This window comes from Manacus candei, unplaced genomic scaffold (genome assembly GCF_025592945.1).
Source record: "Manacus candei isolate 608988 ecotype Guabito, Panama unplaced genomic scaffold, ASM2559294v1 h1tg000057l, whole genome shotgun sequence".
NCBI classification, from domain to species: domain Eukaryota; kingdom Metazoa; phylum Chordata; class Aves; order Passeriformes; family Pipridae; genus Manacus; species Manacus candei.
This window is the reverse complement of record NW_026138105.1, coordinates 14,060,252-14,079,094: the sequence shown is the minus strand read 5'-3', so window position 1 is coordinate 14,079,094 and position 18,843 is coordinate 14,060,252. Positions and strand designations below refer to the sequence as shown.

General features: G+C 46.2%; 2 protein-coding genes across 3 annotated transcripts in view; both read right to left on the bottom strand.

The window, feature by feature from the left end:
* Nucleotides 1-260: 260 nt before the first annotated feature.
* Nucleotides 261-9,619, bottom strand: TTPAL (alpha tocopherol transfer protein like). Its single transcript, XM_051803055.1, has 5 exons — nucleotides 9,371-9,619; nucleotides 7,853-8,305; nucleotides 6,919-7,112; nucleotides 4,964-5,074; nucleotides 261-4,191 (listed from the first exon to the last, which is right to left on the bottom strand). Exons 2-5 carry the CDS (start codon nucleotides 8,289-8,291, stop codon nucleotides 3,916-3,918), a joined length of 1,020 nt encoding a protein of 339 aa, XP_051659015.1. The 5' UTR covers nucleotides 8,292-8,305; nucleotides 9,371-9,619; the 3' UTR covers nucleotides 261-3,915.
* A 6,002-nt stretch (nucleotides 9,620-15,621) lies between these two features.
* The window catches only part of HNF4A (hepatocyte nuclear factor 4 alpha), a 34,772-nt gene continuing 31,550 nt past the window's right edge, over nucleotides 15,622-18,843 (bottom strand). For both annotated transcript variants that reach the window (XM_051803046.1, XM_051803045.1), the window contains exon 10: nucleotides 15,622-18,210. In XM_051803046.1, the coding sequence (XP_051659006.1) occupies nucleotides 18,068-18,210 (143 nt within the window). In that variant the 3' untranslated portion in view covers nucleotides 15,622-18,067. The remainder of the gene's footprint in view (nucleotides 18,211-18,843) is intronic.

Here is an 18,843-nt window from a genome sequence, read left to right as displayed (position 1 = left end):
TAAGTAAGTCATAAAATATTTCTTCTGGAACAAACAGCACCTTCCATGTGACTCTCTGAATGTCAAATCCCATCCCTTAAATGGCTCAGGTACAGTTGTTCAAGTAAACTTCAGTTCTGCAGTAGAAAGCAACACCTTTTGCTAACTCAGTGCTGTGGTGATTATACTCAGTTGCAACTGTGTGTTTAGTGTGAAACTTGTGTGTTGCTGTTGACTTTTTACAGGAAAATATCCCAACATGACAAGAGGCAAACATATTGAAAATATCAAATTAGCAGCTGTTACAATGTGTTTAATTACCCAGTCATGCATCATAAAATTACACATTTTTGACGACTTCATTTTATAAAATGCAATATAAAAATAAATTTTGTCAAAATAAGATGTACACTTAACCACCCAACACCTCTAGGCCCACGTACAACAGAAGGCAAAATTACTAGTTTGAGTAACACTACAATTTAACTCATGCCAAAATGAGATTTGACAAAAACAATACTTAAGCCAGTTCCTGAAAATACCTCAGGGCTCTTAACACCCGTTTGCAAGAGTATAAATTCAAGTACTTTAATGTACAGTTTGCAGCTACCTTTTTTCCCACCTCATGCCAATGAAGTTCAAGTATATTCCCTTATTATGTCTTGAATTTGTCAGGGATGGCTTATGTACTGGGCAAGGCATATAACCTCTGGAAACAAAGTTATTTCAAGTGGGGAAAAAAGATTGGTTGTAGTGCTGTAAGAAAAAAAAACACCAAACAACAAACCCCAAGCAAAAAACACCCCCAGCCTGTAAGCTTTTCCTAGCTATTCTCTTAAATATAAGGAGAGTTGTGTTTATATTTAAAACACAAGTGTTTATTTTTCCAAATGTTGACATGAGAAATTCTGGGAACAAACTGATTTCTTTGCTAGCAAGTGCTAAAGCTCAAAGAACATTCTCAGCTCTGTAGCCAGGTGCACAGAACACAGAGCTGTGCTCCCTGTAACCCTGGTTTTGAGACAGTTCAGGGTTAGAAACACAGCTCAGTGAAGCTGCAACTTTTGTCTGAGTTCTAAAGCCAAGAAAGAGCAAATTAGAAATAACAGATGCTTGCTAAAGGTAAGCCTGGCTTAGCTCAAGCATCCTGACATAACTGCCCAGCAGGCAGCTTTAAGGGAAATAATTTCTGGAGGCACAAGACTGGCAGTTTTCAGCATTGATAATTGTGGGGGTTTAACTCCAGCCAGCAACCAAGGACCACAGGGCTGCTGGCTCTCACAGACTGGCCCTGTGAAGAAAATAACTCTACCCCACCCAAAGCCAGCACAACCACGTGGCCTTATCTATTACCTTTAAATCATGTTATTTAGTCTAAGTTTCTCTGTGAGCAGAGGAAAGAAGAGGGTGAGGTGGATCTAGGCTGCCTGCTATTTAAGGCATGCAGGAGAGTACAAAAGCCTGGAAAAGGGGGTGGGTTTTGTAGAGGTTCCTCAGCCTTCTGCTGAACACCACTAGATTCCTTTCTTTTTGAAGGACACTGAATTTTGAGTATTCCAACTCCCTCTCTAGTAGTCCCATAAGGGGATCAAAGCAGCTGTTCCTACAGTTAACTGCTGAAATACCACCACTTCCAAGCCCTCAGCACCACTGTCAGTCAGGCCATCTCCAGGAAAAATGGTCCATCCTATTTATTTTTTTTTTAGTTGTACATTGTGACTGGAATTAATAGGCAGCAGAACAAAAAAAAACCACCATCCTTTCTGTTCTGGCAGTTCAGCAGCGTGGGCAGCCACTGACCTGCCCTAAGTGCTGTGTGTTACTGCCTTGCTGTGAGGCAAAAATCTGATTTAATCTCTGCAAAACACACAGAGCATTGTGGTCACAAAGGAGGAGGTGGCTAGCAGTACTCTTTTACCTTAGTTCAAGTAGATGAAAATGGTAGTTTGGTTTTTTATCTCCACACTAAAGGTAATAGCTATCAAAGAGGAGTTTCAATTGACTTACAAAGGTAAGAAAAATCAAGGAATTAATTTCAACAAGGAAAATTAATTTCTTCCCACCTTTAATCTAAAACTGTTCACGTGATGAGTCCTCTGCTTCCACAAATTCTGAACTGCCGCCCAGGAAAAAAAAAGCTTCATGGTTTTACCCCTTTTGCAAGGCCCAGTCTCTTTTTATAAAGCCTGGATGACAGGAATGGCATTTGCTACCCCCTCGTTCCAGGATGAGATCTGCTGCCAGGTCAGGAAGTCGTTACAGGGTAGAGTTGGCTCTTTTTGGCAATGCAGTTATGCTGTAAGGGAACTGAGAGGAAGAAAGACATCCAAAACAGAGCTTGGCACTTTGAAAAATGTATGTCTGAGATCCTCAAGATGCTTTAGGGTTTATATTTACAGAAACATAACTGGTGCCTATAATCCCATTTGGCACTAAATCAAGATTTCATCCAGAGAAAGTGCTCTAGAAGTAAGTCCCCAATTAGAAGGGATATTCTTTTCCACCAAATAGTGAAATATCTCACCTTGAAGTGACAGGGTGTACTTTCCTGGTCCTAGTGAGGTTCCCATCTCCACACCAGTATAGTGCAGAAAAACGTGTGCAAAGAGTGTGCTGAGAGTTAAGTTCTAAGTCAAGACCATTAAACAAAAAGAGCTTGGGGAGTGGGAACAGCTTATTTAGACATCAGTATCTTACCCTGGCTTGACACTGGAGTCTTAGTTCTGTCTCTAGACAAAGACCTAGAAGCACAGGCATACAAGCAATGAGTAAATATCACAGAGATGACTCAAGTCTAACTTCATACAGGAACATGACAACCAAAGACAAAAGAGGTTAACACAGTTTAAAAAAACCAAACTTGTAACATTTCACAAAAGAGCCAACAAGCACAGTGAACAAAATGCTACAATATCAGGAAATTTAGGAATGTGCTTTTAAAAAGCCTGTCTGCATTTGGTTTCACAGACTTAAACTCAAATTCAGCCCAAAGTAACAAGCTAAAGCAGCACCTTGCTGTCTTACAATGAAGTATTGCCTTCTATACATCACATGCCAACTGCTACAAAGCCTTCTCATGAATTCTGGGTATGAGGAGGTACTTACCCAATTCCTCATCACAACCAGAAAAGAATTGACAATGTGGGAAGGTGCCTGACACAGCTTTTTTTTTATTTGGTCCTGAACCTCATTATTTGAAGCTGTTGTCTAGTCAAAAGGACTTATCTGAAAAACTTCCTGCTTTCTGAAAGTGAGGATTGCACCTGTTGTGCAAACATGGTATAGATGTTGTAGTAGTTAACCCATCAGTCACAGTTCCTCCTACAGTGAGGAAGTTTTGGAGATGTTCTCCATATGGGTATTCGTGAATAAGTTTTGTTCTCTATTAATTTAAGCCAAATATTCACTGAGATATTTCAGAAATGCCAACTCACAATCTGAACCATGTGACAGAGGACAGGCCAAGTTAAGACTTTTATGGGTTTATGCAATCTTCACTACAGAACTGTATTTTGCAGGGTTCACAAGCCATTTTCTTTTCTTGGGTTACTGGTGTAGGGGAAGGGAACAGATGATCACAAAGTTAGTAAATCATCGTTGTCACTTTTCACCTGTGTGGGGAGGGGATAAGAAAATATCAAGCTTATGATCCTGCAATATTTTTTTCCCTTTATCATTAGAAAGAACAGGCCATTTGCATCATTCACCTGGAGGTTGATGAGCCTCAAGTCTTCTACATAACTTGTGCTCTTTGCTTTTATTCTCCCCGAACTCTGCCCTGCCCCCATTGTGCCCTCTCCAGCTTCCTTTGGTTCTACAGTGTAAAGTGCCTCAGCAGTCTGTCCCTAAACTGCAGGTTTAGGAGTAAGGCAGAGTTCACAACATCACCTATGAGAGCAGACCTTAAGTGCTGGCAAACCCCCCTGCCCTGGTTTCTCAGTAGCAGTAATAGAGCTGAGGTTTCATGCCCCGCAGAGAATCATCACACTGCTTTTCATCGGCATCCCCACTCACGAGCATGTCGTGGGGGGAGCTGTCACAGGGCACCACCAGCTGGGAGAAGTCGTGCAGGAAGTCCTCTTCAGAGGCCAGCAGCAGCTCGTTCCACGCAGAGATGTCCAGCTTGCCCGCGGTGCCGCCGTACTCTTCGGGAAGGATCACCGGGGGAATGTTCTGATGAAGGGAGTTCAGGTCACAGCCATGAAGGAAAAACTGAAGAAGAAAGCAAAAGAGCTTTAAAAGTGCACACCGAACACTCTGCAGCAAATTGCTGAAGCAGTCAGCTAACCAGCTTATTCCCAGTTAAAGAGCAAATTTTAGGGGTGATGTCCTTATGGGCACACAACAGTCCTTATTCGACACACAACGGTGGGCAGGGGCAGTCACACACACCAGGGAGAGAAGTCTTGAGGCAACTCACATCTAGTGCAGATCAGCTCCCAGCAACAGAGACCTGGCATTTGTCTGTGCTGAGGTTCCAAATTCAACTCATCACCAAGTTTGTTCATGGGATTGAAAGTACTTATCCTTATGGAAAAAACCCCTTAATCATTGGCAACCACACCCAGTCCTGTGGAGAGGGTACTTGTGCCATACAGGACACTTGCATAAAGGAAAAGGGCGAGGAAGGTGCAACACAGGTTTCCTGTGACACCACCTCATAACTAAAGTGCTACTGGCCCAAATAATCCAACTGCAGGGATTGAATTTATGTCCTGAATACAGAGCATATGTACTAAAGTTCCATATTAATATTATGCCCATGTTAAGTTCCTCAAAGTTTCTCTCTCACAGAGAATTTTCCCAACAGCATATTTTTAAAAATTAAAGCAGAAAGGATCCGTTAGATCAAGTAAAATGGCACCAATGTTTTTCCAGCTGTCAAGTTTTACAACTTTTTTTTTATTTTTTTTTTTTTTAGAATGGCCAAGCAAGGAACTTACAAACATTAATATTAACATTAAAATCACACACAAATCCTTACCCGGTTTGCTATCTTTTCCTTCAGAAAAGGCTTGATGATTGCAAAAATGCCTTTGAATATACGAGGCTCATTTATTATGTTAACAGCCTTTATTCGAATGGGGAATCCATCCTGAAGGGCAAAGAAGATTTTTGTAATGCAGTTTAAAAAACATTTGCCACCTTCCTCTTTTCTAAATCTCCTGAGATTGACTGCCAGCACATCCCATTAAAGTTTGGCTCCCAAACTTTAATCTGAGGTACCAACATAAACCAATACAGCAACAGAAATGCAACTTGTTACAGGGAACAGTCTTAGGATGAGATCTATGAGCATAAAAACAAAGTCAAGAGGCAAGAAAATCCTCCATCAATAAACACATTGTTGTCAGTAAATCTTCATTTCTTATGTTGATCTCCATCTCCCTTGACAAAAACACTTAGAAAATCCCTGTCCTTCGGGTATTCCCAGCCCTGATAAGTCACAGTCACAAAGTGGTCCACACTCAGCACCACAGCAGCTGCTTCCAACACTGTGTCCAACTACAAGATCTGGTGCCCAAGACACCCTAAATGTGTTTTTATGTAAAGAAGGAATCTAATATTGCAATCTTTCTGCCATTCCAGCTATTCTATCACACTACCTGGGAAAGACAAACAGGTTCTGCTGCCAGCAGGACACACACAGGATCTCCTATACAAGACAGTTTAAAACAACAGTTAATCATGGGATTTCTGCTGGAGAAATTTATTTGCAGAAATATTTTTCAAAGGGAAGAGCTCATGATCAGTAATTCAGGTCTCACGTGCCACAGTGAAGCTCCTTTCCCTTATAACCAGTTCTACCTATAAAAAGCAAGCAGTCAATGCTTGGAGTGAAAAGCACATAACATGCATTGCTGGAGGATTTTTCTCCCTGGGAAGGTCAGTGAATTAGCTCCTCTTTACAAGAGCTGCAGCTCAGCAAGGATGGTGCAACACATTTAAATACCACCCATACCTTCCTGTCCTTCCCCAAGTTCAGCTGTTGTTCTGTGAGCAGCTTCCACTAGTAACATCCATCATTTTATTTGTACAAATTAAATACGGGCTCACAGTCAAATGACACATTTAGATCATACTTTAAAGGAGTGAGTTCTTATAAAGGCATTCCTAAACTCACTGGTCTCATCTCTGCAAACTCCCCTGATTCACTCTATCCTTCCTTATCCCCCCCATGGATACAACAAAGAACTAAACCAGTCAGGCCAGAACAAAAGTAATGAGGGCATGAACCCCTTCAAGAGAAGTTTTCTCATCTCACCCCCCCAGATTGTATCAACATCAAGGGAAATCATCAGACCTTCCTGCCACTTTGGCCAGGTTACCCCTCACTCCTTTCACCTTGTTTTGTCCAACTCCACTTGCTCTCCACCACTTTCCTTCCAGACATCAAGGAGGAGATGCTTTTTATTACTGTCTCTTTTGCCATCCCTATGCTGAGAAGCCTCTCTGCCTTCAGGGCATGGATAGAAATCTTCCTCAAATGACACCCATACAAAAGTCCTCTCTGCCAAATTTTTTTGAGCAGCACTTGAACTGGAACCTTCACTTGCCCAGGGGTTGACTCCATCTCTGCCAACAGCAACCCTTTAAACAACGAGCCATTTCCTCACTGTTCCCTCTCTAACTGTAATTTTCTGCTCTCTCTCTTCCTTACCACCACCTAGCAGAACTGCTTTTTGCTGTTCCAGCTCAGAAGTTTGCATTTCTAATGCAAATTTAGTTTTAGGGATGCAAAAATCAAAAAAGAAAAAAAAGGGCAAGTGAGGTAAATCGGCAGTAAGGGTGTGAGAAACTGGTTGGGCTGAGACATGTTTAACTCTGCTGGCAAAAGCCAAGATGATGAAGTTTGTGGTGACACAGTCAAGAACTCTAAGACACAGAAGCAGTCATTTACAATGCACAAGCTTATTTTCCCACCAGTTCAGGTCTTACCTGAAGAATTCCAATCACTTTTTTGGCTACAAAAGGACCAAAATGAGACGCCTTAGATAAGCTGACTCCTTTGTAGTCTGCCAGGATTACAATTCCATTCACCTGGGTCTCTTCGGACTGAATGAGTTTTTCTAACGTTAAGTATATGGCACGAATGTTCTCAGTAATCGGATAATTACTGGGTGTCCATCTGTCTGAGGTTACAAGACATGGATGGTAAGTCGGAGAGTAAATATAAGCTAACAAAACACATTCCAAAAACTGAATTTCTGTTCTCCTGGACTCTTAAAAGCTAGTCTCTAATAGCCACAGTTCTAGTTCAGAGCAGAACTGTATATTAAGAAATATACCTTTCTTAAGCAAGAGGGAAATGGCAACTCATGTTTACTTCAGGGAGCAAAGGCAATGGTTTTCAGAACCCCGTTCTCCACACAGCACAGCTCATTAGCAGTTTCAGCTCAGAAAGAAAGCAGGTAAATGGAAAAGAGGAGAATGAATGAAGACAAATTTACAGCAAGCCTGGCAGCATCAAAAGCACACAGAAGGCTGATTATGTACATAGGAGCCAGAGCCATAGGCTCCTCTCTCTGCTTCCTGTCAAAGCAAATCATAAGCTTCTAAGTGTAGGCCAACAGCCCTGCTTCAATTTGAGTTACTACACATTAGTTTTCCTTGAATTGTCTGATATTTCATCGACCCACCTCACTGCATTTTCATTTTGACATGACTGCAGTTACTGCTGACACAGGAAAAGGAACTGGAATAATGCTGGCTAACGACCAGCGTGTCCCTTCACAAGCCAGCTTTTCAAATTTCAGAGAGAACCCACATACTCTGTACAAACCCCCACTGTTCAGGGGAGCAGGGAACACGTATTTGGCCCAGACACACCTCGAGGCCGGAGAACAAAGACATTCAGGCATTGACTCAGTACCTGGGCGGATGCAGACGACGTGCCGTCCCTCCGGGTCCCGATGAGGCAGCACAGTGACAAAGCCTGACTCCAGGACAGGCTTTATTGCAGATGGCTTCAAGTTACTGAACACCTCGGGCCAGGTCCTCCTGCAGGTGTGGTAGTTCACCAGGAGCTGCAGCGCTCGGTCGTAATCGAACTTCCTGGCTCTGAGGAACCTCAGCAAAAAAGCATCGTCCAGGCAGGTCCCCAGGGAGGGGTAGTCCTTGCACACCATATCCCGGAGCGCCTGCACGTCACGGAGCCTCCACTCGGGTTTCTCTTGGAGCTCTTCCCGGGCTTTGGTAACGAGATCAGGAGACAGGGAACAAACATACTTCGGCCGATCTGGCAAGAGCTCGTTGTCTGATGGAGACCCTGCTGATGGACTTGTCCTGGTGCAGTCGCTGTCTCCTGACATAATGCAGCAGGAATCTGTCAAAAACCAAGTGCTGCACATGACAAACAATCCCACGGACCATCAACCACATCGATGATTTACATAGTTATTATGTTCTGTATCCCTCTGTTTCCCTGCTAAGGACGCTGCCTTTCAAAGAACCGGTGCTACAACCAGATGCACAGTCCAGGCATTTTAATTATCTTACCAGGATTAGAAAGTGCAGGTTTCTCTAATCTCTTTATCCTGCCTAGCAGGTAGAAAACTACCTCGGATGAAACCTAACCAATCAACCAAAACTGAAAATACAAAATTACACAGCTTCATTGCAGAAATACAGAATTTAATTCACCTTAATGTTTATTTCCTGTGCTCAATTGGAAACTAAAGCAAATCAAACACATCAGAGTTAGGCAGGATTCTCACATTTGGTCAAATTACACCCTCTTCTGAGCAGCTCTCCCAGCTCAGCCCAAACAGTCCTGAGCCTCTGGCAAACACAGGCACTGATCAGTATCTCTGCCCACGTGAACGTTTTGAGCAATTCAGGAGGAGCTGCATTCAGGAACGTAAGAAATGGCTGCAGTGCACAGACTGGATGAGCGGGTTAAGAAAACTGCAGACTTTTATGCCAGCACTGCATGGGTACTAAGGTTGGCTTAATCTAGTTTTCAGCAGCATGCCAGCGTTTCTGAACTGGGGGCTGCATTTCCAAATCCAGTCACAGGTGGACAGAGAACAATGTAAAATTAGAACCCTGCAAGCCTGGCATAATTCCTGTAGCTAGACCTGGGGCTGGAAGGGGACAAAGTATGCCTTTATTTTGCTGAGCTATTCGCATTCAGCCCCTCACAGCACATGACAGCGCTCCTGGCTGTCCCACACCACCGCCTTCCTCCTGCGGCGACACACTCCCGCCTCGCCTTCCCCGGGCTCCTCGGGGAGGTCCCGGCGCACCGGGACCGCTCCCAGGGACGCGTCTCACCCCGTTACAGCCCGGGACGGGCAGGACGCAACCCCTCGGTGCCTGTCCCGGCGGGCGGAGCGAGGATTGCCCAGCATCACCCACACACGGCCCCGGCTGCCCCGTCCCCCCGTACCGCAGCTCCCGCAGCAGCAGCGCCGTGTCCCGGCCCCGCCGCCCCGGAACGGCTCCGGCCGCCGGAAGTGACGCCACGGCCGCGCCTGCGCGATGGGCCCGGGGCGGGGCCGCTTCCGGTGCTGGTCCGGTCCTGCTCTTGGTCCTCGTCCTGGTCCCGGTCCTGGTCCCGGTTCCCTCAGGGAGCAGCAGCTCCCGCCGGATCCCCGCGTGTTCGACCTTGGACCGAAAATGCGCCTTTTCCTCCATCGCTGGCATCTGCCCGTCGCAGCGGCCACCTCTGCCCTTTAGTCCCACCTTATCCTCTGGCAGAACGGCCTGTCAGCGCCTGCGGCCGCGAGCCGCGAAGGCACAGTTGTGTGTGTAATAAATATAATAATGTGTAAAAATAAAAAATAATGTATTTTAATATGATGCGTGCATTAATACATGTATCTGTACATATGTATACATATATGTGCATATTACGTGCACATATACATAAAATATACACGTGTATATACATAATATATATCTATTATATATTATATATATACATAATGTATAATATATATTCATACATTATATATAAATATATATTTTATATACAATATATAATATGTATTTTTACATATAATATAATATATAATGTATATTTTATATATTATATAACATGCCATACATATAGTGTGTACTATTTATATATAATATATATACATACAGTATATACACTATTTATTATATATAATGCTATGTTATTATGTATTATAAATAAATACTATATACATTACACGTCTATGTATACATACATATATATATGTGTGTGTGTATGTATGTGTGTGTATATATATATATATATATATATGTATGTATGTATATAAAAGGACCCCCCAGAGCTGACCCTCGAGAGCAGGAGCACTCAGGTGATGACCTGACATGTCTCCAGGGTCTCTCCCAGCCCACTGTCCCCATCTGTGACTCAGCCGGTGTCTGTGAGACAGCAGCGACCTCCCAGACCGGGAGCAGAGGGGAAAGGCAGCCGGGAATAAGGTCACAGCACCATCTGCGAGCCCTGGAGCTGCTCCCTGTCAGCCAGAGCAACCGTGGAATTACCCGGCCGGGGTTAGGGCAGCCTCAAAGCAGGGGCCAGGCAAGCACAGCTGGATGGAAGTGGGGCCCAAGAGATGTGCTGGCTGTATTCTGAATTTAAACGCCAACAGAGGGACTAAATGTTAATAAAGGGAGATTTTTGGGGGTGTTTGGCTTTGGTTTTCTTTCTTAGAGGGCAGAGAGCCGCATCCCACAGGAGTTCAGGTGGTGATTCCTGACATCCCTGCGTGGAATTTGCAATAAAAATAGAACAGATGGTCACTCCCAGGCTTGCTGCATTAAAAAGGGTTCAACAGGGAGTGCTGGGGAAGGGGAAATAACATGTTTAACCCCACTGATCAAGGGATGCAAAGTTAGATTGCAAACGCTTCAGCATCCTCTAGTCAGCACCAGGACTGTCCGCAGGCTGGAGGGTCCCCGGAGCGTGGTGGTTTCTGCTCTTTTCTCTTGGCTGTAACCCGTGTTTTCAGCCAGGAGAGGGAGCCAAAGATAGTTGGACAAAGAGCGGGAATCCCAGGAACCCGCAGCAGGAATCGAGGCCCTTCTGTAGCATCAGAGGTTCAGCTCTGATTTATTTCTCTCCCAAGAACTCACCCTTCCAAAGTGGAAAATGTTCCAGTGGCACTGCACCTGGCAAGAGATATCCCAGCATGGAAACCAACTGTGTCACAGAGACGTTCCAGAGAAGAGGAGTGCATTGATTCCACCCTGTGGTGATAGTCCTGCCCAGACCTGGGTGCAACTTGGCAAGATGGTGCCTGAAGCTGGGACCGGTTTGGATCTGTGTGAATTAGACCTGTTTGTGATGTTGCTCCATGCCCTCCCCAGCAGATTGTGGGAAAAAATGAGGTTGGAAGGGACCTCAGGAGGACAAGAGAACTTGCACTGATCCCATTTCCATTCAAACAGCTCCTGCAGCACAAGTGTGATAGAAGCAGCCCCTGGAGTCCCAGGGGAGAGATAAGAGCCTGAAACTGGCAGCTACAAACAGTCTGGAGAGAGGAAGAAGATGTGTGTTGGGGAGATGAATCTGTGGCCTCACAGCTGAAAACATGACAGAGTTTCCTGGATCACCTGATCTGGCTCATTGCTGGTTTGAGAAAAGGCTTCAAAACACCAAACAGCTGGGAGATACTAGAGCTGCAAATGGGAATTTATGCTAGAGGTTGCAAAATCAGCTTGGAATTTGCACCTCTCAAACAAGGGAGGAAAATTTAGCAGGGAGGTGACAGTTCCAGTCCTGACTGGTTAATGGCTGCTGCAACAGGGTGTTAGGAGTAAGCAGGGGTGTTTGAAAGGAGTGACGTGTGAAGGAAGCTCTGCTTTGGGGAACAAGAAGGGCAGGAAACAAGGGAGAACCAGTAGCAATCACACTGAGAGATATGAAAAAGGATATTAAAATGAGAGCAAGAGCCTTAGGCAGGTGAGAGAAAATGAGGAAGGAAAGTAGAAGTTAGAATACTTCATAATGAGGAAGGGCTGGAAGCGAAATATAATTTGGGGATGGTCCTTACCTCAGTTTTTCTTATGTGGGGAGTGTTGAACTCATGAAGAGCAGTGGATGGTGAATGGAAGAGAGGGGTTTCAAACACCAAGCCAAGTTGTAGGGGGAGTTTTAAAGTACTGGCACAGGAAATCACAGGAACTGTAGCAAGACTTTCTGTAATTTACTCTTCCTGGTGTTGGCACCCTGTGACTAGAAACCAGTAAAGGCAGGAGCTGTCTATAAGGAAGTAAAAGCTAAAAAACAAACATCCAAGAACTGACAGTCCCAGGAGATGTGCTGGCTGCAGCTTGAATTTAAATTCTCCCTCCTAGGAGGGAGAATTTTGTCCTTACCCGCTGTGGCAGAAGGGAGAAGGACATGCACACCACATGCCCAGAGCCCTCCCCAGCTGAGAGGAGATGAACCACACCAACTCTGCCACTTCATCAGCTCCAAATCTATAGTCTTTGCAGGAGCTTCAGTCAGGAGTTGTGTTGTGACCTTGGGAGCCACACCTGGAGCTCCATGGCAATTCCAGCCTTTCTCATGTTCATCTCTCCTATCCCATGTGATTCATACCTTTTCCAGCTCTGCTCCTGGGTGCTCCCTCGCCCTGCCGTTGTGTTATAAATGAGTGGCTGTTGGTGTTGGTTGATATTTAATGAAGTCCATGTAATACTCTTCACTTATTTACTCATCTGAACCCAGTCTTAATACCCAGCCTGGGAAAGTTATCTTGGCTTCTTTAAGCTTTTCCACCATTAGCAATAAAGGTTTTACAGTCTTGGCAAGCTGAGCTGAAAAGAGAGAGCATGACTTCAAACAGCATTGCTCACAGAGAAGGCTTTAAACTGATATTAAATCACTAAACTGTGCAAACATAACAGTCCTGTAATAAAGATAATCTATGTGCAGTTCAGGCCAGGAGGGGCTCTGGTCCTTGGGGTGCAGGTGGAATCTCTGGACACCACAAATTAAAGAAACCTTTTGGGCAGCTCAGCATCAACAGAGAGCCACTAGTCATAGAATCACAGAATCACAGAATCAGCTGGGTTGGAAGGGACCTCCGAGATGGTCAAGTCCAACCCTTGACCCACTACCACTGTGGTTCCCAGCCCATGGCACTGATGCCACATCCAGTCTCATCTTAAACACCTCCAGGGGTGGAGAATCCACCACTTCCCTGGGCAGCCCATTCCAATGCCTGATTGCCCTCTCTGTAAAGATTTTCTTCCTAATATCCAACCTAAATCTTCCCTGGCAGAGCTTAAGACCGTGCCCTCTTGTCCTACTGATCGTTGCTTGGAAGAAGAGCCCAACTCCCACCTGGCTCCCCCCTCCTGTCAGGGAGTTGCAGAGAGTGATGAGGTCTCCCCTGAGCCTCCTCTTCTCCAGGCTGAACAGCCCCCCCAGCTCCCTCAGCCTCTCCTCATGGGACTTATGCTCCAGTCCCTTCTCCAGCCTTGTTGCTCTTCTCTGGACCTGCTCCAGCCCCTCCATGTCCTTCCTGACAGATGGGACACTGGAGTGGAGCATGGCCTGCAGAGCCTGGGGGTTTGTGAACCCATGTCTCCATCCACAACTGGTCTCCCAAGGTAGGGGTGGCCTCAGGCCTCTGAAAGCTGGTAAGGCAGTCATGATCAGGCAAGCCTGGCATCCCTCCAGGTCCAAAGCCAGAGTAAGCCTTGGAAATACAGTTCCCAAACTACTTTCCTTCCCAGACCCGGGTTAGACTCAGAGCTCTTCTCCCCCTGGACTTGAGCTGGGAGCACTCTGTTGACCCCAGCAGCCTCTTCTCACACACAGGACACTGAACTGCAGGTCATGACTGCAGCCTTGTTTGTGCCAAGCTGTCCTGCTTGCTCCCACCTAACAAAGCTGGCAGTATATTGCCAGTTTATTGGCCTGGTGCTGGGTGTGTTTATGATCAGCAGGGTCACACCTCCATTAGGAATGGGGAGAAGGATTTTAAACATACCTTACCATGCCTCCTCCAGCCTCTCTGTGTGGAAGGGGGCTGTGCAGTGTGTGGCCTCAGTTCCCCAACTGGTTGGTGATGTTTGCATCCAGCCTGGAGGGAACTGGCCAGCCTGGCACACAGAACTGCCTGGCTCAGCAGTGCCACGTTGCTGAGCCGTCCCTGCTGCCTCTTGGTGTTCATGATTATCTGTGCCTGTGTGTGCACTTGCAAGTTTAATAGCAGCAATAGTTGCTTTTGTCAGAGATGATATGCAGGCCATAAAACTAGTTTGCCTTTTTTTTTTTTTTCCACTCCCACTGAGATATGAAAGCAGTGGGAAAGGCTCCAAAGCCTGTTGGCTCTTTCAGATGGAGGTTATATAAGGAATATGAAAAGAATGTATTTCATAGTGGCCAGAGGACCTAAAAATACCACTTTCACAGATCTTTGCTTGGACATCATGAAAAGATTCCGCAGCTGGAGATGGTGCTCTCCAGGAAATCATCCTTAGGCTAGGCTGGAAGCACAGAAAGCTCTTGTGTTCAAAAACAATGTAAGGAAGTTGTGTCTCAAAGGCCAATACTTACAACAGCCATCTCCTGTGACATGGGACATTGCCTGTGGGTTCCAGGGAACCCAGCAGGGTAAAACACAGCCCACGAGTGGCAAGAGCAGTGTCTCAGGATGATTCCAGGCTGGAGTGACAAAAGAGGTGAGGGTTGGGATCAAGGACACCACTTAAGGACAAGGTTGTCTCTGGGATAGTTCATGGGTTTTTTTCCCAAGTGAGCTGAACCCAGCAATAAGAAATCTCCTGTAGGAACTGCACTGATTTAAGATTAACCAGGTAAAGTGCAACCTTGATAGAGTAGTTCATGGGAAGGAATCCAGGAGAATTTATTGCTTTAAAGATTTGATATTACATATGTGGAGTTTTAGGGCAGGTAAAACCAACCAGGGGTCACAGCAGAGGAGTCCTGGGGTTTTTTGTTCCACATTAAAGAGAATGAACTATCTCCTTTTCTTTGTCTTGACTGGACTAACCAGTCCTGTGTGTTCTGGGTTAACACATGTCCTGTGACTGCCTTTGCTGCCCTTGTTCAGGCATTCAGCAAAGGTGTTGGGGCTCTGGATCATCACAGGTGCACAGATAGTGAGGGCATGTGATTTGAGGTCTGTCCTATTCTCCCTTGGCTCCAGACTAGAGACAGGCTCTAGGTGCTGTCTCCACATGGTCCTCAAACATAGTCTGGATCTCATCCCTGCTTCTCATCCCTGCTGACATTTTTCACCAGTATGACTATCATTGGGAAGCCACTGGATTTGTGCAAATGGGGTGGAAAATCAGGCTGCTTCTCATCCCTTGTACCTGGGATGAGACTGCCCACCTCATTTCACATCAGGGGCAGGAGACGGAGGAACACGAGGGTCATCTCCTGCAGACCTGAGCTTCAGGAGATGCTGGATGTTGTTCCTTCCCAAAGCCCTAATCTTTACAGCCATCTAGACTTCTCTCCTATCTCCCTATTATCTTCCTGGGCATGCTACAGCTGAGCACAGGCTCCCTGTGATCAGAAGAGCAGGTCATTATGAGCCTTCTCTAATTGTCGTGTATTTCTTCACCTTTACAACCAGTGACAAATTGACTTTCACTTGATCATCTTATTGTGACCTGTAGGCTCAATCAGGCTCTCACCTGCTGCCAGCAACAGGGTGGCTATGTGGGAACCAAAGCACAATCACCACCCCAAAGTGCTCAGAAATTACCTTTGAAATACAAGAAAGGCATAAAAATGAACACATTTGAAGTGTGAATACCATATTTTAGCTCCCTTTTCTTGGCTTTCAAAATGTGGTTACTTCAAGTCTTTAAGCTCCCTGGAATCATGGAAGCAAATATTTATTCTTCGCATTTGTTTTTCTTTTAATGAAAATTGGGGTTGTTATTCAATCTCATGGTTCCAGCACACGTGGCTTCAGGACAGACACCAGCTAGCATTAGGCTTGCCAGGAAATAGTGACAGCTGGCAACACCATCAAACATTTGTTTGGGCTTTTTCCTCAATACACATATGCTTTGTGCTCAGAGCAACAGGGAAGTGAGCCCCTTGATTTACAATAAATCCTCCCAGGAGAAAGAAATCCATCTGTCTGGGAAAAGTTAGAAAATATTTTTGCATTTATTTTTCTTTCTTTTTTTTTTTTTTTTATGAATACAAACTCTAGTGAAGAAATATTCCTGTTTCCATTGGAAGGCAGAAAACAGCAAAAATTAATGTACAATATTGAGGAATACTTGGTGCAAATGGACCAAAAAGGATTCCCCACTGAACATGTCTACGTACAGAATAAAAGGTCGCTGCAGTTGGAAAAGACAGCCGGGTTATTATGGGGGGGTGGGGTTTTTTTGCATTTAATCTCCCAATTATAAATAATCAATGTGATTTACAAAATAATTTACAGAAAATGATTGGATTCATCATTGCAATAAATTACTGGGTGCGATGCCAGCGGCGTTGAGGCGACGGGACCCGTCAGCACGAGGAGAGGTGGTTCATTTCTGCCCTGGAAATCAAGGGACAGACCTGCAGCTCCTCTGGCTGAGCTGGCTTGGGTTCATCCCCACCAGCTGTGGTTCCACCATCCCCATCCTCCCGAGAGGCCAGAAGTGACTCAGGCCTCAGGCCGTGCAGGGCTCGGAGAGCTCCAGCCCTGCTGGCCCCAGCGAGGTGGGAGGGCAGGAGGGCTCCTTTCCTGGTTCCAGCTGTAAACCAAAGGTCACATCCACGAGGCTTTGGCACAGGCAGGCACAGAGAAACAGGGCTGGGGGCAGGAAGGAGCAGAGCAGGCGGGGGCAGACCCAAGGCTGGGGCAGACCCAAGGGGCTTGGGTGAGACAGGGCTGTTCCTCGGCCTCTCGTTCGTCCCTGCAGGACTCAGAGCATTGTATTTTTGAGGTTGCTGCCCTCAAACCTTCTGAGGTCTGAAGGAGTTGCAATGAAATTCTTATTGTGTTATGAAGACCTATAAATCTGTTATCAGCCACTCATTCTGAGCTGAAAGAGTGGCACTGGACTGGAGAAGTGGATTGTGTGGCACATCTTAGCATTAAAGCTGGGTCTGAACTGAGATCCTGAGTCACAATGCTCCCAGCACCTGGGCAGCCCAAGACCTGGGTCCAATCTGTGAGGCTCAAGCTCTTCTCACCCTCACAGGTCTCTCCCCTTCTTATGTCCTTCCCCCCACCTCCTTCCAAAAGGGCATCCTGTGGTCTTCTGACTGCTGAGGAACAGTAGTGAGGCCAGCGATATTTTGGGCCAGTGCCACCAGCCTGTGTGAGGATGACCCCCTCCCATTAGCTGAAATCTCTGGAATCCCATGGTCCCCCAAATTCCCAGCCCAGGAGGCAGTAAGTGGTGTAAGGGAAGGATTTGGCAGTGGTTGCCTCTCTGAGCCTTGTGGTGAGAGGGCATGCATGGCACAGAAATTACAAAACCCCTCAAAAGGCAGAAGGATCCAAGTAGAGGACAATCTTGGTGGGCCAGACTTTGCTCCAGTATCAGCTGAAAAGATTTGTTAGACCTGGCTGGGGGGGGGGGTTAGTGTGCTGGAAGGTGACACCCTACAGAGACCTGGGACTAGCCAAGGCTGAGGAGCAGTTCTGGGCAAATCCCACGTGCTTCACCTGCTGTGATGCTCCTGGGGGAGCTTCCATCTCCATCAGGTTTGGCTGGACTAGGGACTGTCTGGGGAGCTGTGGGAGGGGAGCTCTCCATTCACACAGCACAGAGAATTCCTTGTTGGCAGGCTCTGGTGTGTGCTGAACCAAGGCTGAGGTGGCAGTGGGGGAACAGCCAGCTGCACTGTCCCCAGCCAGTCACTGCCTTCTCCCCACAGGGGGAGACAGGAATCTGGCCCTTCTGACAAGGACTGAGGGTTTCAGTAAGGCTTCAGCCTCAGTTCTGGGACTCAGGGCTGCCCGTGGCACATACTGTCCATAGCTGCAGGAAGACAGCTTTTGGTGGTGGTGGACTAGTCCAATCAGCAAGTCTGTGTGTTTGTGCCCAGGGACCTCTGGATGGCTTCTCTTTTCACAGTGACAGAGTCAGTTTGGGCTTTTCTCCCACATGGCCTTCCAGAGGAGGCCAGCTGCTCTGCAGGTTGCTAGATGACCTCCTGTTTCGTGATGGCAGGCTGTGGGATGGACGTGGGCTGTTTTGCCACGGTTGCAATGGCTCCAGGAAGCAGCTTGTATTGCTCTGGTCCTGAGCCCGCAGGTGGAGACGGCTGTGGAGTTTCTGGAGTAGCTACAGAGAGAGAAACAACATTAGAAGAGGGCCTCATGGACCTGGCAGCACTGGGATCTGTCCTCAGCCTTGTGGGGTTCAGGTGTCAGCACAGCAGAAGTTCCTAAGGGCCTGTGTGTTTGCTATAAGGCAGCTCAGACACACAGGGATGGTTTGGTGCCCCAGAAGAACCACAATAACAATGAGGGGACCTGCTGGCATTTTGACCCTTACTGGCCACTTTTTTGGTCAGCCAAAGTCATCTCAGCCCAAGTTCCCAAGGGGTGGCCCCATATGGTGGACCAGATTCTCCTGTGATTTTGCAGAGGGAAAACTGAGATGTGTTTGAACCATTCAAGGGAAGGGGAGCCTTTCCACTGATTTCACTAGGCACTGGATAGGATCATTCATCCCTTAAGGGCTATGTAAAGGTTAGTCTGACAAGGAATATCTTGTTGAATCAGTTAGTCTAGCCTAATCTAATCTAACCTAATCCATGTCTCTGTTTGTCTTTCCCTCTTTTCTGCATAGGAATTTCTCACACACTCATTACCAGAGACTCTGTCTTGCTTGGAAATTTCCTTGCAAGGTAGAAACTGCCTCCACAGGCAAGCTGGAAACCTCCTGGGAGCTCCTGGGAGCTGTGTGTCCCTC